This window comes from Amphibalanus amphitrite, unplaced genomic scaffold, assembly GCF_019059575.1.
Source record: "Amphibalanus amphitrite isolate SeventyFive unplaced genomic scaffold, NRLGWU_Aamphi_draft 001513F_arrow, whole genome shotgun sequence".
NCBI classification, from domain to species: Eukaryota; Metazoa; Arthropoda; class Thecostraca; order Balanomorpha; family Balanidae; genus Amphibalanus; species Amphibalanus amphitrite.
In genome coordinates this window covers 15459-41867 of record NW_024883006.1, presented here as the reverse complement: position 1 = coordinate 41867, position 26409 = coordinate 15459, and the positions used below count along the sequence as shown (strand labels likewise).

The 26409-nt window shown below is 59.9% G+C and overlaps 1 protein-coding gene and 1 non-coding gene across 36 annotated transcripts in view; one reads left to right on the top strand and one right to left on the bottom strand.

Annotated features, from left to right (window-relative positions):
- The window catches only part of LOC122373537 (Down syndrome cell adhesion molecule-like protein Dscam2), a 117583-nt gene extending 92975 nt beyond the window's left edge, over positions 1-24608 (top strand). For 28 of the 35 annotated variants that reach the window (XM_043351681.1, XM_043351700.1, XM_043351706.1 and 25 more), the window contains 20 exons: positions 194-306; positions 857-1098; positions 1502-1657; positions 1971-2107; positions 3243-3393; positions 3690-3850; positions 4710-4818; positions 4991-5151; positions 5422-5492; positions 6030-6206; positions 7076-7245; positions 8974-9165; positions 9628-9777; positions 11428-11568; positions 11944-12113; positions 13566-13794; positions 15477-15665; positions 16664-16724; positions 21497-21508; positions 23576-24608. In XM_043351681.1, the coding sequence (XP_043207616.1) occupies positions 194-306; positions 857-1098; positions 1502-1657; positions 1971-2107; positions 3243-3393; positions 3690-3850; positions 4710-4818; positions 4991-5151; positions 5422-5492; positions 6030-6206; positions 7076-7245; positions 8974-9165; positions 9628-9777; positions 11428-11568; positions 11944-12113; positions 13566-13794; positions 15477-15665; positions 16664-16724; positions 21497-21508; positions 23576-23648 (2865 nt within the window). In that variant the 3' untranslated portion in view covers positions 23649-24608. Of the gene's footprint in view, positions 1-193; positions 307-856; positions 1099-1501; positions 1658-1970; positions 2108-3242; positions 3394-3689; positions 3851-4709; positions 4819-4990; positions 5152-5421; positions 5493-6029; positions 6207-7075; positions 7246-8756; positions 8928-8973; positions 9166-9627; positions 9778-11427; positions 11569-11943; positions 12114-13565; positions 13795-15476; positions 15666-16663; positions 16725-21496; positions 21509-23575 lie in introns of all 35 variants that reach the window. The other 7 variants (XM_043351707.1, XM_043351709.1, XM_043351711.1 and 4 more) reach the window with 7 other exon arrangements.
- On the bottom strand, positions 5569-5639 carry Trnag-ccc. The gene has a single exon. It is a non-coding gene; the product is annotated as a tRNA-Gly (tRNA).
- Positions 24609-26409: the final 1801 nt, after the last annotated feature.

Below are 26409 nucleotides of genomic sequence, written 5' to 3'. Positions count from 1 at the left end.
GGACCGATGGGGGATTTGTGCGTCCAACTGTATTACATAATAGACTGAGTGTGACTCATCATATTTTCCTTGTTAGGATTACGCTCGCGGGGCGCTGTTCAGTTAAGCGGCTGGTTCATGTCAACGATTCTGCTGTAAAGTAACAGCACCTTCGGCCCTCCACGACTCTGACTGACCCTCACTGTCTCCGAAGGGCTACTACGTGGGCCACCGCCTGTCCAACAGCAAGAACAGCTTCTCCTTCCAGACCTTCGAGTTCGCCAACGAAGCCACCCGCAAACACCAAGTCAGCATCACCAAACTCGAGTACGTGACAGTGCTGCGCACATCAGTGACGTGACAACGCTATGCACATCAGTGACGGTGCTTTGCGAGTTGTCCCAGCCGTGGTCGCTGGTTCATTTCGCCACGATCTTTTTTCCTCATTAACCATCTAATGGCTTGGATGTGTTAAGATATCAGACATCATCATATAAGACACACGCAGTGTGTATCACGAACCATCAAAATTTTGTATTGCAATATTGGCACAGTTTCGGCACAAGTCCCATCACCCTTTCGTCTAGAGCCTGCCTGTGCCCCTTTAACAGCCCTTACTTGCGTCGAGGATATATTCGGGCCTGTCCGCACTGGTCGCCGTCACAGGTGGTTCCGCTGTCCCCTCACCCGAGCAGTCCCCTCTTTGGGAGGGAGTTCCGCGGGTATGTAACCCGGTCCGTTCTCTGATAGGGAGTTCCGTTGGTATATAACCCGTGCCCCTCTGTGGCAGGGAGTTATGCGGGTAGTATATGACCCGGTCCTGTCTGGTAGCCAGTTCCGCTTCCCCCTTACCTCAGGTGTCCGTCCTTTCCGGCAGGGAGTTCCGCGAGTACGAGGTGGTGGTGCAGGCGTTCAACAGCCAGGGCTCTGGGCCGCAGTCGGAGGAGCAGCGCCAGTTCACGGCCGAGGGCGTGCCGTCGGCGCCGCCGCAGGAGATCACCTGTCGCACGCTGACGTCGGACTCGATCCGTGCCAGCTGGACGCCGCCGCCGGCCGGCGCCACCAACGGCGTCATCCGCGGCTACAAGGTCATGTACGGACCCAGCAGCACCTGGTACGGTGAGTAGAGCGGAGAGGCGGCATGGGCGCCGATCCGGGGTTGCAGGATGTCCTTCAAGATGAATGGTTTTTGGTTGTTGGGGATGCCGGTGTTTGAATAAAATGAAGTGTGTCGTGGATGAAGACGTGGCTGAAATGTCTGAATGAAAGAAGACGTGGCTGAAATGAAATGTCTATATATTTATCGAGGAGTAATGCATGGCTGGGCAATGGCCATCATTTCTTTTTTTGAATGCGAGTCGAATATGGAGGAGTCTGACTTTTTCGAAGTTTTCCCTCGGCTCCAATCGGCGGCCTGGTCCCACCCCCTGCCGTCCCTGCCGCTGGCCGCTGATCGCCCGACCGCTGACCTCTGACCATCTGATCGTCTGACCGTCTGACCGTCTGACCGTCCCCGCTGCAGATGACAGCACGATCGACATGGCCAAGTCGACGAGCACCGAGACTCTGCTGACGGGTCTGAAAAAGTACACCGAGTACAACATCACCGTGCTGGCCTACACGGGCGGCGGCGACGGGCCGCGCAGCCGATCAGCCATCTGCCGCACAGAGGAGGACGGTGGGTGTACAGCGGGTGTACAGGACGTGTACAGGGGAGGGGACGGTGGGTGTACAGGAGATTAGCTGTAGCGCTCTTCCCCAGTGCCAGCCCCACGCCGCGATGTACCCCTTCCACCTGGGGATGCGCATTGCGCATAGTATGTCCCTCGCTGGCCGCCTCGGACCAGTTCCTGGCCGCCCCTGGTCCTCAGTCCCTGACGGCGCCCGTCTCAGTGCCGCTGCCCCTGAACGTGCTCGTATCTGTGCCGCTGCCCCTGACTGTCCGTCTGTCTGCCGTAGTCCCTGACCCCGTCCGTCTCTGTGCGCCGCAGTGCCCGAGGCGCCTGCGGCCATCAAGGCGCTGGCCATGTCGTCGGACAGCATCCTGGTGAGCTGGCGGCAGCCGGAGAACCCCAACGGCATCATCAAACGCTACACCGTCTACTTCATGGAGGAGGGCAGCCGGGAGGTGAGTGCCGGCGCACTGGGCCTCTGGCGGCAGCGTACTCACTGGTGACTGCGTATCTGAGCCTCTGACGGCAGCGTACTCACTGCTGGCAGCGTACCGCAGCCTCTAGCGGCAGCGTACTCACTGGCGGCAGTGTACCTGAGCCTCCTGCGGCAGCGTACCTGAGCCAGCGCACTCACTGGCGGCAGCGTACCTGAGCCCTCATGCGGCAGCGCAGTGCTGGGGCTGCCGGCTGTGGTCCTGTGGCACTGGTCCTGTGGTGGCGATGGGAATGCAGTCTGTTGTAGCACACTGTAGCGTTAAGTTTACGAGGTTCGACCAACCAGTGGCCGCGGCGTACTGCCTCCTGTTCTGAAATGTTGTGACTCGCCCTGACAGTTGACTGAAGAACTTCAACTAACCCAGCACCACTCGTCCACTCCGTCCGAGCCGCCGGCGTGTGACTGTTTGGTGTAGCCGCGCCCGTTCTGTCCGTCCACAGCCGCAGGCGTGTGACTGTTCACTGCGCCCGTTCTATCCGTCTACAGCCGCAGGCGTGTGACTGTTCACTGCGCCCGTTCTATCCGTCCACAGCCGCTCAGACGTGTGACTGTTCACTGCGCCCGTTCTATCTGTCCACAGCCGCAGGCGTGTGACTGTTCACTGCGCCCGTTCTATCCGTCCACAGCCGCAGACGTGTGACTGTTCACTGCGCCCGTTCTATCCGTCAACAGCCGCAGACGTGTGACTGTTCACTGCGCCCGTTCTGTCTGCCCACAGCCACAGGCGTGCAGTGTCTGTTCACTGCGCCCGTTCTGTCTACCCACAGCCGCAGGCGTGTGACTGTTCACTGTGCCCGTTCTGTCTGTCCACAGCCGCAGGCGTGTGACTGTTCTGCGCCCGTTCTGTCTACCCACAGCCGGCAGGCGTGTGACTGTTCACTGCGCCCGTAACCTGCCCACAGCCGGAGGCGTGTGACTGTTTGGTGTAGCCGCGTCCGTTCTATCCGTCTACAGCCGCAGGCGTGTGACTGTTCACTGCGCCCGTTCTATCCGTCCACAGCCGCTCAGGCGTGTGACTGTTGACTGCGCCCGTTCTGTCTGCCCACAGCCGCAGGTGTGTGACTGTTCACTGCGCCCGTTCTTTCCGTCCACAGCCGCAGATGCACCGCGTCACGCCGTTCCAGCAGTCTTACCGGGCCAGCGGCCTGAAAAAGACGCAAAACTACCAGTTCTGGGTGAACGCCGACACCAGCATGGGCGAGGGGCCGCCCTCGAACAAGGTCACCGTCACGCCCCGCAGTCAGGGTGAGTGCTCGATGGGCATCCCGTCCAGCCAGGGTGAGTGCTCGGTGCTCAGTGCTCAGTGTTCAGTGGCCACACCGCGCAGCCAGGATGAGTGCTCAGTGGCCGGCGCGCCACCGGAGCCGCCGCTACGACCGGCTGCCATGCTCCATTGGAACCAAATGGCTGGTCTGGCCTTGAACTGGCGCCGAGTCCTCTCCTCACGCCACTGATGCGCAGAGTCCTCCTGTCCTCCGCCACTGACGCCGTCTCCCCGTCGGCTGTACTGACACCGCCCGCCCCGGCCGGCCGTGTTTCAGTTCCGGCCCGGATCGCCTCGTTCGACGACGAGCTGACGGTGAACTTCCAGCAGGACGCCAAGCTGCCGTGTCTGGCCGTGGGCCTGCCGCAGCCGACCATCGCCTGGCACCGCGACGGAAAGCCCTTCCAGCCCAACGACCGGATGCGCATCATGCCCGAGGTGGGCCCCCCGCCAGCCGGGAGGGCCGGCCCGCGCCACAGTGGTGCTGTGTTGTGAGACTAGGAATCCCACCCCAACCCCAACCCCCGCCAGCCGGGAGGGGGCCGGTGCGCCACAGTGGTGCTGTGTTGTGAGACTGGTAATCCCAACCCCAACCCCAACCCCCGCCAGCCCTGACACCCGCCTGTGCTGTGAGGACGGTAAACGGAACTTGGTGACTGTTCAGAATGCAATAACGGCTAATATTCAGTCAATGCATGAATTTCAAACCGACCTCTGGGCCAGCCATCTCTGTGCCGCCGCGTCTCGGCGCGACTGTGGCTTACTCTTTGAGCAGACTTAGTGTCCTGAGTCCTGATAGACCCGGTGGCTGACCCCGGTGACCCCAGATCGGCACCGACTCGATATTGATGACTCTGACTCCTGCGGCTAGCATCTGACCATTGACCACTAACCTCTGACCTGACTACTGACCGCTGATCTCTGACCGCTGACCTCTGACCAGTGACCCTGACCAGTGACCCTGACCACTGATCTCTGACCACTGATCTCTGATCCTGGCACTGACCTCTGGCCCTGATCTCCGACACTGACTTCTGACCGCTGACTCTGGACACTGACATCTGACCGCTGACCTGACCACTGACCGCTGACCTCGACTGACCACTCACCTCTGACCACTGACAACTGACCATCACTGACCTCTAACCCTGACCAATGACATCTGACCACTGACCCCGACCAATGACTGACCTCTGACCTCTGACCAGTGACCTTGACCAATGGCCTCTGACTGACCTGACTTGAGTTTGACCTCTTACCACTGACTCTGACCTGACACTGACTTTCTGCGTTACAGGGCTCACTGCAGATTCGCGGCGTGCAGCGCGGCGACCGCGGCGAGTACTCGTGTATCGCCAAAAACCAGTTCGGACAGGACACCGTCTCCCACAAGCTGGTTGTCCAGGGTGAGCCGGGTGCCGCCGGCGGCGGGAGGGGGGGTTGAGGCTGAACATGAGTGTTTGAGTGTCTGTTTTGTTTGTAGTGCGTGCTGTTTGGCAATACCCTCTAGTTGGTGCTCCCTGTGCCCGGTGGTGCAGTTTGGCTGACCCCCCCCCCCCCCCCGCCCTGGTCCGCCAGCGCCCCCGTACCCGCCCGAGGTGCTGCTGATCGGATCGTCCAACAACTCGATCGAGGTGCGCCTCAAGCCCGACCCCAACGACTCTGTACCGCTGTTCGGCTTCACGCTGCACTACAAGGCCGCCTTCGGCGAGTGGGAGACTGTCCAGGTGCCCAAAAAGGTGAGAGCTCCACTCGCCAGAGGGCACGGACCGAGAGCCGGACACGGCGCCGGTCCCGGTACAGGGGGGGGGGGGGGAGCAGAATCTGAGAACAGTGGCTGCCCGGCGCCCCAGATCGGTACACTGATCAGGTGAACACGTAAGGCACATTGTTTGACCGATCGGCTGCAAAGAACAGTTATTCCTACTTTTTGCCCTATTTGTCGCTAGCCGTGTTGTGTCGTTTTAACTTGTATCCGGTGCTGATGAGTGTCCTGCCGTGTATTCCAGGCGCGGTCGTTCACCCTGGAGAGCCCCTGGTGCGGTACCAAACACCAGATCTACGCCACCGCCTTCAACGGGTGAGAGAGCGGGCAGGGGCAGCCGGGCGCCCTCCTGGTGCCCTGTTACAGGTCACCGGCAGCGGGTCGAAAACCGTGCGCCGCCCGGGAATCGAACCCGGGTCGCAAGAATGGGAATCTTGCATGATACCACTACACCAGCGGCGCGACGGGTGGGGCCTCAAAATATCGGAGGACAATGGTCACAGTGGATGGCGTGTTCCGTGCAAATTATATCTGCTTTGTTTTCGGCGGTCGATTTAAATACAGGGCTGTTCTATCTTCCCACACTGAACGGGGCCCCGGTGACCGATCTGACCGATGTGTGACGACTGACGACTGCCGCAGAGCGGGTCTGTACAGTAGGTCCCCACTCTACATACATTGACCAGTGTGACTGAGTGACGGCTCCAGCCCCCAGTCACTTGGGACTACAGTGTCTGACGGCTGCCGCAGGGTGGGTCCCGGCGAGCACTGACCGCTGGTGACCGTTGTATGTCTCTGACGGCCGCCCCCACTGACCGGTGTGTGTGTGTGTGTGTGTGACGGCTGCCGCAGAGTGGGTCCCGGCGAGCAGTCGGCCGTACTCACCACTCGCACCAAGGGCCAGGCGCCGACCATGCCGCCGGCCGACCGCTTCCTGCGCATCCAGGCCAAGAGCGTCGAGCTGCACCTCAACACGTGGAAGAACGGCGGCTGCCCGATCCTCTACTTTGTCGTCGAGTACCGCAAACGGTCAGTGCCGGCTCCGGCAGCTCACTAACGCTGCGCCGCGGACCGTCTGCGCCGCTCGCAGTTCTGTTATAAAGCCTGTGCGGGCTCGTCATTACAAGCAGGTATTCCTTGCGTTGACATTCGGCTCCCATCGGTAGAAGCCGATGTGCAATTGCAGCCTACTGTTTTCCTAATGAATAGTTGAGCATAGCATCTGGTTGTCCAAGCACACCGCATCCCACTGTGTCTCGCCGACCCTCATCTCTCTCTCTCTCTCTCTCTCTCTCTCTCTCTCTCTCTCTCTCTCTCTCTCTCTCTCTCTCTCTCTCTCTCTCTCTCTCTCTCTCTCTCTCTCTCTCTCTCTCTCTCTCTCTCTCTCTCTCTCTCTCTCTCTCTCTCTCTCTCTCTCTCTCTCTCTCTCTCTCTCTCTCTCTCTCTCTCTCTCTCTCTCTCTCTCTCTCTCTCTCTCTCTCTCTCTCTCTCTCTCTCTCTCTCTCTCTCTCTGTCTCTCTCTGTCTCTCTCTGTCTCTCTCTGTCTCTCTCTGTCTCTCTCTGTCTCTCTCTGTCTCTCTCTGTCTCTCTCTGTCTCTCTCTGTCTCTCTCTGTCTCTCTCTGTCTCTCTCTGTCTCTCTCTGTCTCTCTCTGTCTCTCTCTGTCTCTGTCTCTCTCTGTCTCTCTCTGTCTCTCTCTGTCTCTCTCTGTCTCTCTCTGTCTCTCTCTGTCTCTCTCTGTCTCTCTCTTCTCTCTCTTCTCTCTCTTCTCTCTCTCTCTCTCTCTCTCTCTCTCTCTCTCTCTCTCTCTCTCTCTCTCTCTCTCTCTCTCTCTCTCTCTCTCTCTCTCTCTCCCGCCCGCGGCTCCTCTGACCGCCCCCTCCCCCTCCGCGCCCGCAGCTTTGAGACGGAGTGGACGACGGCGTCTAACGCGCTGACGCCGGACAAGAGCAGCTTTATGGTGATGGACCTGGAGCCAGCCACGTGGTACGACCTGCGCGCCACGGCGCACAACAACGCCGGCTCCACGCAGGCCGAGTACCTGTTCGCCACGCTCGACGAGGAGGGAGGTCAGTCGCGGGGGGAGAGGGTCAGTCAGGGCCGGGGAGGGGGGTGAGGAGGGAGGTCAGTCATGGAGGGGAGAGGGGTGAGGTGGGAGGTCAGTCGCGGGTGAGGGGGTCAGTCGGAGGGGTGGGGGACGGGGGTCAGTCGGAGGAGAGGGGAGGTCACCACCTCTCCAGCGGACACTATACGGGGCACGTGCCTCCACAGGCAGTGAATGCATACACTCGTTGGGCGGCCGCTCTTCACTGAGACTGGGTGCATGAGGGTCTTGTTTTGGTTACTTGTTTAGTTGTACGACATTAATAGCATATATACATTTCGCCCTGCGTTTCTTTTGGTTTCTTACCGTTCCAATATTGCTGCGTCATAAAACACGCCGTATCCTCCAGACATGTTGCAATATCAGCATTGCAAGTGTTTTTCATATCGATTTATGTGTCTTTTTTACATATCACCGCTGTTGTTCCGTTTCGCCGCATTGTGACCTTACTTACCAGCTCTCGCTCTAAGGACGTTTCCAGGATCAGCGGCGCCGGCGCATCTCGTCACTGGTCTTGGGCTCTTGTCGATATGTTTGTGTGTCGATATGCCCCCTGGTAATTCGAGGGAACCACGGTGAAACACTGGGCTCGGTGCTACTTGGTGTTCTCTATTTTTTATACAGAACTTCTTTCAAAAACACTTCAAACATTTCAACTATTCGCGCAGCATACAATTACCCGATGCGAAGTGAGCTACTTTTGGGGTGTCCCGCCGCCTCTGACGGCCTGGGATGGGGTCTATGCCGCCTGTGGCGGCCGGGGGGTCTATCCGGGGTGGGATGAGTCTGTACTTGCGTGGGATGAGTCTGGGTCGGCCCGCCAGGGTGGGTCTGTCCCGGGCTGGGTCTGTGCCGGGTTGGGCCTGTCTCGGGCTGGGTCTGTCCCGGGCTGGGTCTGTGCCGGGCTGGGCCTGTTCCGGGCTGGGTCTGTCTCGGGCTGGGTCTGTCTCGGGCTGGGCCTGTGCCGGGCTGGGCCTGTGCCGGGCTGGGCTGGCTCCATCCCACCTCTGACGGTGGCTCGTTACAGGGACGGTCGGCCCGCCGGGAAGGGGGGGGGGCTACCCTACCTCTGACGGCCGCCTGTTGCAGGGACGGTCGGCCCGCCGGAGGGGGGGGGAGGAGGTATGTACTGGGCTGGCTCCATCCCACCTCTGACGGCTGCCGGTTGCAGGGACGGTCGGCCCGCCGGGCTGGGTCTGTGCAGGATGACCTGGGTCTGGACGTGGGTCCCGTCTACCCCACCTCTGACGGCGGCTCGTTACAGGGACGGTCGGCCCGCCGGGGGGGGGGGAGGGGTCTCTCCTACCTCTGACGGCTTCCTGTTGTAGGGACGGTGGAACCGCCGGGGGGAAGGGGTCTAACCCACCTCTGACGGGGTCTGCCCCGGGTCGGTCCTACCTCTGACGGCGGCTCGTTGCAGGGACGGTCGGCCCGCCGGGGAGGTTCCGCCCCACCTCTGACGGCGGCTCGTTACAGGGACGGTCGGCCCGCCGCGCTCTGTCGACGAGGACACGGTGCTGACCGGCGCCGTGCCGCTGCTCACCAACCCGATGGTGACCGTGCCGCTGGCCGTGGCCGTGGCCGCGCTCGTACTGGGAACCGTGGCCGTCGTCTGCCTGCGCCGCCGCGCCGCGCCCGGCCCCAAGGGTGAGTGTGTGAGGCCGAGTCTGACGCGCCGCGCCCGCGCCGGCAGGCACCGTCGGCCCGCCGCTGGTGCGGCCCGGAGCCGACGGCGACGACTGGTGGGACCAGCTGCCCGCCTGGCTGCCCGACCTGAACGTGCTGGTGCCCACCGCCTGCGGCCTGCTCGTGCTGCTGGTCGGCCTCTGTGTGCTCTGCGTCTACCTCGGATCGCGCAACCGCAACGGCGCCCAGCGCTTCAAAGGTAGCCGGCGACGCGGCGGCCGGATAGGCCAGTGTCCGGTGGCGGCGCTCTCAGCTGGGACGCGCTCCTGAGAACTGCGACCAGCTGCAGGCCCTGCTGGGCAGATCGTCTGCTAATGTCGGCAATGTTGTCACTTTAAACCAATAATCTGACTTTTAAGGCATAAGTTGTTTTTGTGTCTCTGTACGTCATGAAGTATGGTCGCCAACAATGCTGCGCCCGCCACGTCACATCTGCACATGCTGCGCCCCCATCCATAGGCTGTCCCGACGCCCCCCAGCCGTAGGCTGCCCCGACTCCCCCATCCATAGGCTGCCCCGACGCCCCCCAGCCGTAGGCTGCCCCGACGCCCCCCAGCCGTAGGCTGCCCCGACTCCCCCCGTCCGCGGGCTGTCCTGAGCTGACTCCTCCGCCTGTAGGCCGTGCCGTCCTGACGTCCCCCGCCCACCCGCCCTCCGGCAGATGACGCCCAGTACACGCAGCCGCCGCCACACCAGAACCGGTTGTACAACGAGGAGCTGGGCTACATCGCGCCGCCCAACCGCAAGCTGCCGCCGATCCCGGGCTCCACGTACAGCACGCTCGGCTCCCAGGTCAAACGGATGCCCGGAGGTGAGCCCAGCCGCGGCACTCAGCAGCGAGCCGCAGCCTGCCTGGCCTAGACGCGCAGTCACTGCCGCGGCGCCGGGGTTACCGGGGTAGCCAGTCCTGTTCACAGTCGGTCCGAGAAGTAGTCCGCTGAGTTGGACGGATAAGGTCAGAATTTTCGTACTTTCTTTTACCTTTTTGTGACATGTTTTTGTTGTACTTGCTGCACAAAGGCTGGTTAGATGTTCTATCTCGTTACTTTATTGTCTAGCTACGCTGGCACTAATCGGCGGCGCTGCGGCCGGCCCGTCGAGTCCTCCCGACTCGGCGGCGACCGGCGGCAGCTGCATGGACGTGCGGCGCGGCGATGGGCGGCCGGCGGCTCGCAACAAATTCACTGCGGAGTGCACCAAATTCACCGCGGAGCGCACCAAAGTAACCGCGCCGCGTACCAAATTACCTGCGGCTCATTTCGAAATCAAATTCGTACTAAATTCGCCACGACTCGTACCAAACTCGCCATGGCCCGTTCCAAGCTACCGGTCATCGGTCTCGCTTTGGCTAGAGTCCACAGACCTTGAAATTCCCCGCATATAACCATAGGATAGCTGTGCGGATTCCCAGTGAATTCGGCTTTAATTGCTCTTCAAAACTGATGACTGATAAAGGGAGATAGTACAGATGACTATCAAGGCTAAAATTGACATGTCCGCATTGCCACAGAGCCCAGGAAATGCCCACTTGGACGCTACCTGCCTTTTTTTGTCCGCATCGCTTTTGATGCGTTTTGGTATCAGATTTTGAGGATGCGCTCCGGCTCCGTATTGTTATGTCTTGTGCGCGTTTGTTTTAGCGTCACTCCCCGGCTTGGTAAGGTTATAATAGGGCGCTTACCTGTCCGTTTCTGGACACGGCTTAGGCCTCCGGTTTGAGGTAGATGCTCAACAGCTAGCAGCACTGGCCACCGCTTTGCTGCTACGCTTCAGCGATATCCGCCTCTTTTGCTTCGATGATGCGTACATTGTTTGGCATCGCCTGAGCATCGTACTTTGCACTCACTGTGTCTTCTTAACTCGGAAATGTGTAACAACGTGAAGGTCACTATAAGCTGCTAACTAACCGGTGTCAGCGCCGCTGAGCGCCGCTGTCGTGTTCTGACGGCCGAGCCGCCCGGAGCCAGACCGCCGTCCCCAGCCGCTCCCTACCCGTCCGCCATCTCCGCACTCCGCATGCCATTTTCGCTTGGTGTCGCTCTTTGGCGATCTTGCATTGTGGCAGTGTGAGAGTGCAGAGTGAGAGTCGAGTAGACCCGTCCCTCGTCCGTCCTTGCGTCCGCGCCGGCCCGGTGACCGCCACTAGCGCACGCAGCTCGGCGCGGCGCGGCGCCGGCGGACGGCCGGGCGCGATCTGCGGCGGCTCGGCGGCGGCGCGACTCGGGAGGGGTGCCCGTCCACAGCTGTACCGTGAACTGACGCTCGTGGTGCGGGTCTGGACGGGGCCGCTCGCGCGCCGTGCCTCCCCGTGTGGCCGCGGCCCGTTCGGTGTCCGCCGTCCGCCGGCCCCGGGCGGCCGCCGCCTCAGTGTCGTCCGCCCGTCTGTGCGCCTGCCCGGCGGCCCGCGGTCCCGCCCGTCCCGTACCCTCCAGAGAGTGATGTGCGCGCGTGTGTGACACAGGGGCGCTGAGCGTCTACGGGCCGGCCAACCCGCGCCACCAGTACGAGGAACTGACCCAGCAGCAGTACCAGGCGACCTACGGCGCCCCGCCGCGGCCGCCGCCGCATGGCGTGCCCACCAGTCCCAGCACGTACTACAGCGGTGAGACGAGCTGCCAGCCAGCGCGGACGGCAGGAGGCGCCGCCAGCCGGCAGCCGGCTGGCCTGGTGAACCGCCCAGGGCGCCGGGGGCAGGGAGGGAGAGTGGGAGAGAGAGAAAGAGAGAGAGAGAGAGACAGAGAGACAGAGGGGAGGTGGGATTGAGAAAAGTGAGAGAGAGAGAGGCTTGGAGTGATGGAATGCATGATTGACGATGGGTTTTACGCCTGCCGGATAATGGTTTAATGTGCATCTGTGTGCATGCGTGTAGTCGGTTTAATTGATCAGATGTGCATGCAGTTACAATGAGCGCCCGTGAGCGGCCCGCCCGCCGGCCCTATGCCGCACGTTGACGGCCCGCCGCCCGCTGTGCCGCCAGTGGTCGGGCCGAACGGTGAGGAGGAGATCGCGCCGTACGCCACGTTCCACCTGCTCGGCTTTAGGGAGGAGATGGATCCGTCTGGGGAGACGCCGGCCGGCTGTCAGACCATGGCGCCGCGGCCCGGCCAGCACGGCAGACAGATGTCGGCGCCGGCCGTACGCACCCTGGTTAGTACCGGTACCGGCGAGAGGGTCCACCCTGTTCAGTACCGGAGAGGGGAGTTCACCGTGGTCAGTACCGGGAGAGGGGAGGGGTTCACCCTGGTCAGTACCGGGAGAGGGGGGTTCACCCTGGTTAGTGCCGGTACCGGCGAGAGGGTCCACCCTGTTCAGTACCGGAGAGGGGAGTTCACCGTGGTCAGTACCGGGAGAGGGGAGGGGTTCACCCTGGTCAGTACCGGGAGAGGGGGGTTCACCCTGGTCAGTATCGGTACCGGGGAGGGGTCCACCCTGGTCAGTACCGGGGAGGGGTTCACCCTGGTCAGTATCGGAAAGGGGAGGGAAGGGGCTCACCCTGGTCAGTACCGGGAGAGGGGGGTTCACCCTGGTCATTACCGGGGGAGGGGAGGGGCTCACCCTGGTCAGTATCGGAAAGGGGAGGGAAGGGGCTCACCCTGGTCAGTATCGGAGAGGGAAGGGAAGGTGTTCACCCTGGTCAGTACCGGGAGAGGGGAGGGAAGGTGTTCACCCTGGTCAGTATCGGAGAGGGGTTCACCGTGGTCGGTACCGGAGAGGGGAGGGGTTCACCGTGGTCCGTGGTCAGTACCGGGGAGGGGAGGGGTCCACCGTGGTCAGTACCGGAGAGGGGAGGGGTTCACCCTGGTCAGTACAGGGAGAGGGGGGGGTCACCGTGGTCAGTACCGGGGAGGGGTACCGGCCTGTACCGGGGAGGGGTACCGGCCTGTTCCGGGGAGGGGTACCGGCCTGTACCGGGGAGGGGTACCAGTCTGTACCGGGGAGGGGTACCAGTCTGCAGTGGCGAGGCTCGCGGGGACACTGACCCTGCTCTGCACGCCGCCGCGGTCGCAGCTGCGTACCGCCGCACACGACCGCCTGCGGTCCCCTGCAGCTCAGCTCGGGCAGGCCATTGGAGGGCAGCTGGCGTTCTTGCGGTCAGCGGTGGTATTCCTTTACATAATGCGTGCGGTTCTGGCGCACTTATTTAGATAATGAGCGCTGAACACTCATAGTCTAGAATGTCATTATCTGGTCATGCTTCAAATTATTCAATAAATCGAATTAACTGAGACGTAACCATATTGCTAATCAGCTATCGGTATGTTGATATGGTTAGCGATATCTTTTTTTTCTAAAATAGCAATAATAATGCTCCTAATCAGGCCTGGCCCTGTTGTAGCAAACCTGGGGAGTAGGGACATCCATGGTGGTTGGTTATCCACGGCTTGCTCATTAGTTATTGCTGGCGCCCAATAAAAGCTCCATTTTTCTGCTTTGACGTCCTCTCACCCCCCCCCCCCCCCGCTCCCTGGTACAGCCGGTGAACCCGCTGACATGTCCACCCCTCCCCCCTCGTACAGCCGCGCAACACGCGCTACAGCCAGCCGGTGAACCCGCTGTCACGTCACCCCTAACCACGCCCCCCCCCCCCCCCTCGTACAGCCGCGCAACACGCGCTACAGCCAGCCGGTGAACCCGCTGCCGCCGCCGGCCCACCAGGCGCGTGCCTCGCTCGGCGGCGGCGGCGGCGGCTCGGTGTTCTCGCCCACCTACGACGACCCGGCGCGCTCGGACGACGAGGCCAACTACAACAGCAGCCAGTACAGCGGCGGCGGCCCGTACGCCGCGCTCGACGACTCCTCCAGCCGCACGGGCACGGCGCGGCGCAACGGTGAGCCGCGCGCCGGGCGGGGGCGCCGGACTACAGGGGAGGGGTACCAACCTATAGTGGAGGGGACAGCGCGGCGCAACGGTGAGACGAGGGCCGGGCGGGGGGCGCCGACCTACGAGGGAAGTGGCACCGGCCTGCGAGGGGGAGGTGCAGTCCGTAAATTCAGTTCAGGTGCTATTCATACCCAAACTGAGCAGCGCTCAGGACGGCACTGGAATAGGACAAGCTGGGTCATCGTCGTCCCTGATTAGAAACAAGCTGAGAGATTTTGATGACTACCCAGGCGCTAGGACCGGGAAATAAATGAGAATTAGTTGGCAGATAGGATGGGGCATATGGCTTTGTAATGTGAATGGCAGTTGGCACAGTTCGGGGAGCTGTTCGATATTTTCGGTAGCCTTATGGGGCTAGTTTGGGGTGTCAGGGGTGGGTGCTAAATGGAGAGGGGTGCGGGTGGCTGGGGCGGCGCGCCGCATGTCGAGGACGGCCCCTCGGGCCGCATGGCAGCGCCCCGCGGCTGGTACGATTGTAGCCGCGCATCTAGTGCCACTAAATTGCCGGCGCTGCAAAGAAAAACCACAACGGAGCGAGCTGCTCAGGTGGGCTCGGAAATTTGCACACAGAAATAACGTAGGGAATATAGAGCTAAATTGTCCGTTGTAGGTACGCCATGGCGCGCTGTGCGGCGTCGTTGGCATCCTGCTCAGCTGGGGCGACTGGGGGGGACCGGGGCGGGCCCGCTGGTCTGGACAGCTCCGTCCATCCCGCGGCCACTCACTGACACTGGAGCCGCTGCACGCTGCCCCGTTCTGCCTGATTCGTGTACATGACGTAAATGGCTCTACTCTCCTTTATTCATTCTTAGAATGTTTATTGTACTTGTATGTGCATAGTGATTACCGTTAAATTCAATAACATATCAGTAGATTTCATCCGTAAACGGCCACAAAATTATGTCGCTTCAGACTGTGCAAATTGAGCAATAAGCTAAATCATATATTTGAGGATGAATGCTTTTCAGTAATGGCTTATATTGCACTTTGCCCCGCGACTTACAATATTAGGGGTCGATATTTCCCAATCCCCGGTCCTGTCCCCAGGCTCATTTATGCCTTGCCTTGAAGTGGTAAACACTCTGGGTGTGCAACATAGTAACATACGCATATAGTTAGTTACATATTTTAAGAGTTGCTTTTTGACCTACCCCTTGACCTAACCTGAGGTCAACTTTACCTGAACTCAAGGTCATGAACATTCTGATAAAGTCTATAACCTAGAGATAATTGAAAGAAGTTTTTCCTCGACTTATTATCCTAGACACCGTTCATATTTGGAAAGCGGTTCAGTGGTTTCTGAGGGTAAAATGTCGCCGCCTTCTCCCCTCCCCTGCGTAAGTCGTGGGCCAAGTCGCCGTTCCTCTGTAGCAACTGGTTTGTCATTTACTATTTTGATGTGTGAATGGCCGTTATTTCGGATGAAATCTGCTCTCCCTTTTTGCAACATTGAACGATATGTCTATGGTCTGTTCGTACTCTGCATGCTGTATGGGCGCGCCGTTCGCGCGGCGCGCCGTATCAGCACGTAGTTGGCCGTGCCACGCACCCGCCGGCGGTCGGCCGGCCGCCCCTGCCGTCCGCTGCGCACCGCTCTGACCCCGGCCGCCGTCTGCCGCCGCCGCCAAGGCCCGGAGCCGGCCGCCGCCGGCTGGGCGGCCGACTGCGGCTCGCTGCCGCCGCCGCCGCCCTCGCTGCTGACGGACGAGCCGCTGCCGCCGCCGCCGCCGCCGCGCGCCTCCCTGGACGACTCCAACACCTCGCAGCAGACGGACACATCGGCCATGGAGTGCGACCGCGACCAGGCGCTGCTGGCAGGTACGGTGCGCCGCCCGCGGCCCGGCCCGACCCGGCCCGGCCGGCAGGTACAGTGAGCCGCCCGGCCCGGCTCCCGGCGGCACCCGAGGCTCGGCCGAGCTCCATTGTACCCTATAGTCGGCCTCAGTGTACCCAATAGCCGGTCCCTGTGTACCCTGCAGTCGGCCGCGGCTGGTAGTGCTGCTCTCGCCCGTAGCTGCCGTAGCTTCTGTACATGTGTACCTCAGGTAGTGGCTGACGGGATGGTATGCTGCGTATGCTGCATCTCGGCCCGCCTCTGTTGGATGTGGGTCGCGGCCGGGAGGACCGGCCCGCGCCGGAGCGGCCCACAGGGTGACGGTTACTGCATGTACTCCCGGTGGGGTGCGGTACCGGCCGGGGCGGCGCGGAGACGGACTTCTGAGGGGCCCCGGGGAACTGACTGGGTTACCCGCTGCGTGAGCTGCCGGTGGTGGCCAGTTGAGGGTATAATACTGAACTCCTCAGCCTGGGTAGGGCTGAGATAATGTGGAGGTGTGATTTGTGTGCTGACCGGGCTGATGTGTGGACCGTGCTGACCTGGCTAATGTGTTGACTGTGCTGACCGGGCTGGTATGTGTACTGTGCTGACCGGTTAGGTGTGGACTGTGCTGACCGGGACTGTGCTGACCGGACTGGGGTGTGGACTGTGCTGGCCGGGACTGTGCTGACCGGGCTGGTATGTGGACTGTGCCGACCGGGCTAGGTGTGGACTGTGCTGACTGTGGACTGTGTGCTGTGCTGACCGGACTGATGTGTGGACTGTGTTCTGTGCTGACCGGACTGATGTGTGGACTGTGCTGACAGGGGGCTCAAGTGTGGACTGTGTGCTGTGCTGACCGGGACTGTGCTGACCGGGGGCTGAGGTGTGGAGCGTCTGTGGGTGGGTGCCGGCTGGCCGTCTGTCCCGCGGGTTCCGCCCCACGGTAGCGCCGGACCGTACCGCCGTCTGACGTGTCGGTGCGTCGGCTCCGTTGCAGATAGTCCCCAGTTCGGCAAGGACGGCAGACCCGCGGACGAGACACGCAAGCTGCTCGACAGGTGAGACGGCTCGGTGGCGGCAGAAGGGATGTGGCAGACCCGGAGACAGCTAGGGGCGGGGCTGTAACCGCGGCGGGAGAAGGGATGGGTACAGACCTGGAGACAGCTGGGGCGGGGCTGCTCGGCGCGGCGGGAGAAGGGATGGGGACAGACCCGGAGACAGCTAGGGGCGGGGCTGCTCGGCGGCGGGAGAATGGGCGCGGTTCGGGGCTGTGGACACACCCATAGACAGCGGGGGGTGGGACCAGAGACATCGTACACCCAGAGCGCCGTTCGGAAATTATTAACGCTTCCTGCTTTCGTATCAGCCAAAGAATATGGTGCAGTGAGCATAGGCGGCGGAACGATTTGAGACAAGGGGGGGCACCATGGCTCAAGGAGCCAAGCCTAGGGTACCCCCAAATCCTGTTTTCTCATCGGATTTAGGCCACTTATTTTTCGTCACAGCCCTGACACGATATTTTTTTTTTTTTTTACTAAACGAAAATGGCAGTTCACCCCCGTATGCAGGGGTGTACCTAATTTTATATCTCTTTGTGGGGGCATATGCACCCACAATCCTGAAGTATGCCCCCACAATGATGAAAAGGCACCCACAAGTCTTTTACAAGGCTGCAAGCGTCCTTTCGAGAGCACGGTGCCCTTCGCATGCTCTAACGGCGTCCTCCTGACCGTCTCGCGTTCATGGATAGCGTTTTGATCACTCGGCGCCCTTCTGGGAGAATGGCGCACTTTTGACAGCACCACGCCATTCTCATGGTCTAACGGCGCCCTCCTGACCGTCTCGCGTCCTTAGGTCTCTGTTCACCGTGCATCCCTGGACTATTCGGCGCCCTTCTGGCCTCTCAGCGCCCCTGAACCACATATAGCGTTTTCAATCACTCGGCACCCTTTTACGAGAATGGCGCCCTTTTCATGATCTCAAGGCGCCCTCGTAACCATCTGGCGCCCCCACGTCCCCACCAACGTAGTACTACTGACTGTGCGGCGCCCTTCTGGCCTCTTAGCGCCCCTGGACCACATAGCGTTTTCAATCACTCGGCGCCCTCCTAAGAGAATGGCGCCCTTTTCATCGTCTCACGGCGCCCTCGTAAGTCGTAACCGTCTGGCGCCTCCACATTTGGTGCCCCTCCTACTGGATGGCGCCTCTCTACATATTTTTTACGTCCTTCCGGTCAGTTTCCACTTTTAAGCGTGTATTTGCTTAGTCAGACACGTCACTTGAAGCGCCATTCGGCTAGCAATGTTATCAAATTCGGTGTTAATTTAGGCTCCCACATAAAGAATATCTATCGCGCCCCAAAACGGCCTGGCGCCGGGCGCCCCTACAGCTGGGCACCCACAATCATTTTAGGAAAATTACACCCCTGCCCGTATGTGTGGTTAACTTTAAGCTGATCCTCAAGTACCTATGTGTTTGTCTCTTCCTTATTGTCGTTTGATAAATTCCATTTATCCTACATGTATAATTCCCAAGAAGCCATCGCAGTACTAATCAGTGGCGAATCCCAGGGTGGAGGTCACATGGGTCATGACTTAGGGCCTGGGGTCACCACATGCCTGCCAGGAGCACCACAGGCCTGACAGCCGACAGGGGCACCACAGGCCCGCCAGGGGTGCCAAAGGCCTAGCAGGGGCACCACGGGCCTGTCAGTAGCACCACAGGCCTGTCAGGAGCACCATCGGCCTAGCAAAAGCACTACAGGTCTTCCAGGGGCACCACAGACCTGCCAGGGGCACCAGAGGCCTGTCAGGGACACTATCGGCTTCGCAGGGGAACCACCGGCTTCGCAAGGGCACCATGGGCCTGTCAAGGGCACCACAAGCCTGTCGTTGGCAATTTAGGATTGTCAGAGGCACCACAAACCTGTCAAGGGCACCTGCGTTCTAACAGGGGCACCACAAACCTGCCAAGGCCCAGGGACACCACAGGCCTAGCAAGGACACCACAGGCCTGTCAGGGGCACCACGGGCCTGTCAGGGCCCATGGGCACCTAAGTCATGTCAGGGCCCACCGTAGGCTTGTCAGGGGGCAGGGTAGGTAGGTACCACAGTCTTTCCAGGGGCACCAGCGGCTTAGCAGGGGCACCAGTCATCACATGACCTATGACATGACTAACCAAAAATAAAGAAAAAAAAACTGAAAATAGGGCACCACCAAAATTAAGTGGCCGAAATCCGTTGAGGTTTTGATTTTGGGCATAGGTATAGGGGCACCACTTCGATTCATGAACCTCCCCTTAGAGTTTTCCCGAATCCGCCCCTGGTACTAATACATCAAATTTAAGGGGGGGGCACCTTGCTATTGGTGCCCCCCTTGCAGAATTCAAGGGGGGGCACGGTGCCCCGGTGCCCCCCCCGTTCCGCCGCCTATGGCAGTGAGGTGTTGGCCGCGACATTAGGCTGAATGCTGGGAGCTGAATATGTCCCTGTCAGTGTTTAGGTGCGCGACTCGGGAATAAGCCGTCGTCTGTGTGGCCGTCTGTTGCCGACTAGATGGCAGGGGTCGTAGGTGGCGGGTCTCGCCGCGGCGGCGGGCCGCTGGTCCGTGAATCATAGCCGCAGGCCGTGTAGGAGCCGGGACACAGTTTCCCTGCAGACGTGCTGGGCTCCCATCAGTCGTAGCAGGGAATGGCGTGTTCAACCGGCGCCCATTGTGTGACAACGACGCCAGAAACCGGCTGGTGTCACCCTATCGGGCCCAAATCTGCCCGCCCGCGCCAAAAATCCAATTAACTGAAACTGTTCTGAGTCAGTGAGCGTTTGCGTCAGAGCGACGTCCGCTCCTGTGTAGGTTTTCAGGTGTGGCTGGGCTTTCCAGTTACCCTGGTGGTCGCGATATACAGTTATAATCAAAACCTGGTGAATACCAAAACAGGAGCCAGGAAATCGGCATACATTGTTTGTCTCTAAAAAGTGTTAACTGATGTTTGTGTGCTGTGGCTACCGCTCATTTCAAAACATTTGCCTTTTCTGACACGGTGTTTGTGGTTTGAGTACAAAAAGCGGCCCACCGGGCGGCCGGTGCCAGCCGACCCGCTGTCTCTCGGCGCCTCACAGTTCGCCGTCTGAGCCGTCAACAATCGGCCCGGCTGACGAAACGGCCCGAGTTTTCCACCGAAACGGCCGGGCGGTGGGCGGCAGAACGGGCGAGCGGCGGCACGCTGTGAGCGAACGGCGCTGCTCTGGCGCCCTCAGAGGCCGCCGTTTGTGCCGCCGCGGTCGCCTCTGTCGGGTAAACCTCGGTCGGGCCCTGGCCAGACTGTCTGGTGGTCCGCCAGGGGGCCGACAGCGTTTACTGAGCGCCGCCGCCAGACCACTGCTCCCAGACGTTATTTGTTCATTCAGTGGCAACAAAGGCCGAAACTTCTGCGAAACGGAGAATCGGTAGTCTTATCAACCTGAATCTGAACCTGCCGGCTTCAGCTGCGCGGTGTTCTGCAGGAGGCTCATGGGATGCGTAATTCATATTTCTTTACTTTTTGTACTCTAATGCTATGCATTCAACATAGCAATTATGCGGTTCTGAAGCATTGAACTCATTCAATCGGTGGCTCTGCGTGCCATGTGTGCCTTACTATCCCGACCATCCTAGTGCCACCGGGAGGGTGAGAGAGATCGCGACGCGACGCGACGCTCGTCACCGGTGTCTGACCCGTGTGGCCACTGTAACGCCCGCTGCCCCTCCACTGTCGCCGTGTGTAACACTCCCTCCACTGTCGCCATATATAACACACGGCACTCCACTGTCTCCGTGTGTAACACCCGCTCCCTCCACTGCCGCCGTGTGTAGCACCCCTCCACTGTCGCCGTGTGTAACACCCCTCCCTCCACTGTCGCCGTGTGTAACACCCCTCCCTCCACTGTCGCCGTGTGTAACACTCCCTCCACTGTCGCCATGTTTAACATTCCCTCCACTGTCGCCGTGTGTAACACTCCCCTCCCTCCACTGTCGCCGTGTGTAACACCCGCTCCACTGTCGCCGTGTGTAACACCCCTCCACTGTCGCCGTGTGTAACACCCCTCCACTGTCGCCGTGTGTAACACTCCTCCCTCCACTGTCGCCGTGTGTAACACTCCCTCCCTGCACTGTCGCCGTGTATAACACCCTCTCCCCCTCAATACCCGCTCCACTGTCGCCGTGTGTAACACTCCCTCCACTGCCGCCGTGTGTTATAACAATTCTCTTATTCCTCCCTCCACTGTCGCCGTGTGTAACACTCCCCTTTCTCCACTGTCGCCGTGTGTAACACCCCTCTCTCCACTGTCGCCGTGTGTAACACTCCCTCCACTGTCGCCGTGTGTAACACCCCTCCACTGTCGCCGTGTGTAACACCCCTCCACTGTCGCCGTGTGTAACACCCCTCCACTGCCGCCGTGTGTAACACTCCCCTCCCTCCACTGTCGCCGTGTGTAACACTCCCCTCCCTCCACTGTCGCCGTGTGTAACACTCCCCTCCCTCCACTGTCGCCGTGTGTAACACCCCTCCCTCCACTGTCGCCGTGTGTAACACCCCTCCACTGTCGCCGTGTGTAACACCCCCTCCCTCCACTGTCGCCGTGTGTAACACTCCCCTCCCTCCACTGTCGCCGTGTGTAACACCCCTCCACTGTCGCCGTGTGTAACACCCCTCCACTGTCGCCGTGTGTAACACTCCCTCCACTGTCGCCGTGTGTAACACCCCTCCCTCCACTGTCGCCGTGTGTAACACTCCCTTCCTCCACTGTAGCCTCGTATAACACTCCCTCCCTGCACTGTCTCCGCTCGTCAGCGACAAGGAGTCGTAAGTGAAGCGTGGCCGGCCTGGCGAGCCGCCTCACGTTAGTACTATCGGCTCTCCTCTCTTCTCTGTGTACCCTGCAGACGCTGCAGACCCTCTATGTGTTATGTACCTTGTAGTTTATCGGTCTGTTCCCTGCTGAACACCGTCGCACTTTCCTCTCTCTCTCTCTCTCTGTCGCTGTAGTTCTCCGTACACCGGCTCATTTTCCACACTGGCTCATCTTATTTATTTATTTATTTATTTATTTATTTATTTATTTATTATGAGATTTTTGCTCGGCCTAGTTCCATAGACTACTTTTACTTTCCCTAGACCTCTCTCCCGTCTGTTAGTCTTTCTGGATCGTCTGCCGTTTGTTGTAGTGCAGTGTATTTAGGGGTGTGCGATGTATGTCGGAGGCCACCGATGCCGCGGCGACAGGACGCTGTTGGCAGACTGTGCGTCAGGGTAGTCAGTGTCCGGCCGTTACCGATCGGAAAATGGGTATGACTGGACCGTCGACGTGCCAGAGGCTGGAGTCCGCCCGGGCCTGCATCGCGTTCTTACCTCCAGTTGCATGCGATTATCCATGTTTACACACTGCTAAGGGTGGCAGGGAGACACTTGTTGATTAGCATGTGAAAGAACACTGATAACACGTTCCCTGTAAGAATGCACTGGTTGACTTCATGTTGAATTGTGTATTACTTTTTTAGCTCGTTACCGAAAGCCTCTGAGCACGCAGGGCGACCCGTAAGCTCTTATCGCACATTCATCCTTTGTTCCAGGCTTTCATTGCGTTCTCTGAAACCCTTTACTTCTTCTAGCTGTAGCATAAGCGGAACATTGTATGTTGTGAAATTGAATATTGCGTTACAAGTGGATGCGTATTGCCCCAACTGCGAGTGACGAGTGCCTCCCTCATCGAATGGTGTTATACCAATGATGATTCCACCGCAGAGCGTATCGCCTGTATTTCGGCTACCTAGGCTCCTCAATGGGAATTTGCTATGCTTATCACCAACAAGTACCGCACTTCACTCACGGCCCAGCCAGTGTATAATAGGCGTGTTGACAAACCTTTTTGTTGCGGAACTGTTTTACATTAGTTGGCTTTCTTCGGCAAAAGGCTGTTTTCTTCTCCAGAATATGAATCGTCTTTCGATGCCTGTTCCTAATTCTATTAGGTATGTATTTATTGGTGATATTCTTTATTCACGCTCGGTGCGTAGCTGATAGTACAAAAGTGATGTCGGTCTTTATGTGTAACCTGGTCGCCGCTGTTTCGCTGTTATCTGTGGAGACATCCAATCTGTATTGATGACGGACGCTCAGACGGACGGCTGGTGGTGCGTGCTCTGGGGCGCTGCCGCCAGAGTCCCCGCCAGCTCACCATCTGGCCGGTCCAGTTCGCTCGTCGTCTCACTCAGTATACCCTAGTTCGTCACTGTCTCTAGAGACTCGGAAGCGCGGGGTCCTCGCCGCAGTTCGGCTGGGTCTTCCGCACACCGTGATGGGTTACAGGTCGGCTGTTCCGCACAGCGGGATGGGTTACAGGTCGGCTGTTCCGCACACCGGGATGGGTTTACAGGTTGGCTGGGTGTTCCGCACATTGCGATCGACTCCGCCGGCAGCGCGGGCCATCGGTTCTGTGAAGACGAACTCCGGACAGGCTCCAAGGCTGACCTCTGGGTCAAAATCGTGTCGTTAAAAGTAATCGATTTGTGCAGACATTGCATGATTTATCACGATTTACCTCTGAATTATGATCGATGGAAGTGCATAAATATTTGTTTGATAAATAGTTACAGGGAGCTCAATTTGTCGAGGAGGTCAATTACTCTGTGTAATTCCGCATGAACTTTGACCTCTTGGGTCTTATTAATTATTTCTTTCGATGGAAGCGTATAACTGCTGATGTGTTCCTCATATATTGGCTCATACGTGTTTATATATCCAAAGCACTTTTCCTGCAACCAACTAGTTAGCATTTACGAACGTCGCCAAGATTGGTGAGGAAAAATGTTCTGGGAGCAGCGTTTCTCTGTAGCTATGCTAGGTCGCTGACGCTGCCGTTCGCTCCGGCAGGAACGAGGCTCGCCGGCCGCACGGGACGACTCAGAACGGCGCGCTGGTGCCCTACGACACGGTGAACGTGTGAGCGCGCCGCACCCCGCCGCCGCCGCCGCCGGCCGCACTCCCGTGCCATGACGCCGCTTCTCCGCCGCTGCTGCCGCCCCGCTGCCGCCGCCGCCGCTCGGTGTTTGCCTAGATGTTGGCTTCTCGACGTGTGTATCTAAGTCAGTGTAGAGCGCTGGTCAGGGACGCGCGGAGGCCGGGCCGGCCGCCCGGCCGCCGGCGCCCCGCCAGCCGTAGTGTCCGTTTTTGTATAAGACTCGGTGTTTCGATGGCCGGGTGGCGCGCCCCGTTTGCGGCAGCGCCCGTTGTGATAGGTCTGGTCGTGCGCAGGTGAGACTGATGGGGGCCGGTCGGAGGCAGGGCCCGGCGCACTAGTCTGGTCAGAGTGAGTGGCAGCGGAGCGCCGACACGACTCAGAGGGGGCCGCCCGTGGCCGCCCGCCGCGTCCGCTGCCGGCCGACGGCGCTGGACAATCGTGTACTTAAATTCAACACCGGCTCCAGTCTCTTCCGTGCGACTGCTCAACTCGCGTCTTCGCTGGACCAGAGTGCACGTCGTGGGCAGGGCGCAGCGCCGGGCTTAGGGAGTCGATGTCGCGCCGCCGGCCCGCGCCGAGGGATTTTGGACGCGTTTTTCAGCATGTGCGCTTGGGTATGTTACTAATTGTGCAGGACCGGTCAGGCGCTGCCGCGCATCGTTTATGATTGGAATGCATCGATCTGTGGCCGGTGACGAGTGTGTAGCTGCACTAACGATCTGTCATTTCCTAACGGTTCATTCGTAGTCGCCATGTGCCAATTTTAGTTGTCGCGCTATATTAGCGACTCGCACGCTCTCGTGTATGTGACTGTAATCTCCCGGAGCGCAGGGCCCGGCTTTTCGGGCAGCAGACCGCGCATAGCTGCTCCAGCGCTCCACATTTAGCTGCTCTCTCGTTCCAGAGAACGAGCTTTGTGCTTCAATAAACATCGTCTCTCCGACAGATGCTCTGTGTGTCTGGCGGCGAGGAGCGACCAAATAGGCCGGAATTGACTTCTTTGTCATGCCGATAGTTCTTATTTACTTCTTGTCGGGGAAGCACTGCTGCCTCCTCTTCCTTCGGGATGTTAGAGGTCGGTAAGGTGGATGGAGGTCGGCAGTTTGACCCTACGGTGGATGGAGGTCGGCAGTTTGACGCTATGGTGGATGGAGGTCGGCAGTTTGACCCTACGGTGGATGGAGGTCGGCAGTTTGACCTTACGGTGGATGGCGGTCGGCGGTTTGACCCTATGGTGGATGGAGGTCGGCGGTTTGACCCTATGGTGGATGGAGGTCGGCAGTTTGACCGGGCTGACAAGGTGACGTAGGGCTAGCAACTCACAGGAACTTTGCCGATTTCGCTATCGTATAGTTCGCAAAAAGTCAGTCAACGATGATAAGCATGTCATGCTCGTTGATTGGTTTAATACCCGAAGTTGCCAAGGTAATGTTACGACCTAATGGGTGGATCTAGATCGGCGATTTGTTCCCACGAACGGCCTTACAGTGTAATCGGGCCATAACGTTTGGAACTGAGCCCCAACTAGGAGGGCTGCCCTCGAGGTGCCCTATGAGGTGGAGGCGGTGTAGATGCAGCGTCCTGTCCAAAAAAAAAACTGCCCAACTTTTCATCATTCTGGCACAGCTGCTCGCGAGAAAAACACAGCCGATACGCTCATACCGTCACTCATATTTGCACCATTTCTTAGGAACAAGCGAATTATGTGTACAGTTAAATCACAATGATCAATGCATGGCATATAGGTTACGAATGGATTTCATGTTAGCAGTCGCGAATACACCATAACACTCAGCAGTATAGGTGCCCAACAGTTTCCGTATCGCTGCGCCGCGGCTCAGCCCCGCACGGCCGGCCCCGCGGCTCAGCCCCGCACGGCCGGGCAGCTGGCCGCAGCTCAGCACCGCACGGCCGGGCAGCTGGCCGCAGCTCAACCCCGCGGCTCAGCCACGCACGGCCGGCGCCGCAGCTCAGCCCCGCAGCGCAGCACCTCACGTCCGGGCAGCTCGCCGCAGCTCAGCCCCGCAGCTCAGCACCTCACGGCCGGGCAGCTGGCCGCAGCTCAGCACCTCACGGCCGGGCAGCTGGCTGCCACAGGGTCGCCGTGCCGCGCACTGTGAGAGCCGCCCGGGAGCACTGGAGCGCTAATGGCTGGGGGCTGAGCGCCGGAGCACGGCGGGGCGAACATAACTAGCAACAAGGGGCTGTCGAGGGGACGGGGCTGTCGGAGGGGACAGGGACTGACATAGGGGGACAGGGGCTGTCGGAGGGTAACAGGGCGGTTGTCGGAGGGGGACAGGGGCTATCAGAGGGTAGCAGGAACTGTCGGAGGGGACAGGGACTGTTGGAGGGTAACAGGGGCTGTTGGAGGGGACAGGGACTGACATAGGGGGACAGGGGGATGTCGTAAGGTAACAGGGCGGTTGGCGGAGGGTAACAGGGCGGTTGTCGGAGGGAGACAGGGGCTGTCGGAAGGGGACAGGGAGAGCCCGCTCGGCACTGGCTCCCCGGCAGCGGAGCTGTGCGCCGGCCGTGTCGCGGGGGGGGGGGAGACCCGGCGGGGGCCGGGGCGGACAGAGCCGCCGATACCGATCTTCATGTGGACACACGGACCGGTTCTCGGGCGGCCGCCACACAGAAAGTCGGCCGGCCTGCCTCCGTGCCGTCTGCGTGCCCGTACGGCGGTGACGCGGGGCCCCTACCCGGCCAGTCGGCCGGCCAGCGCGCAGGCTGGTCCACCGCCGAC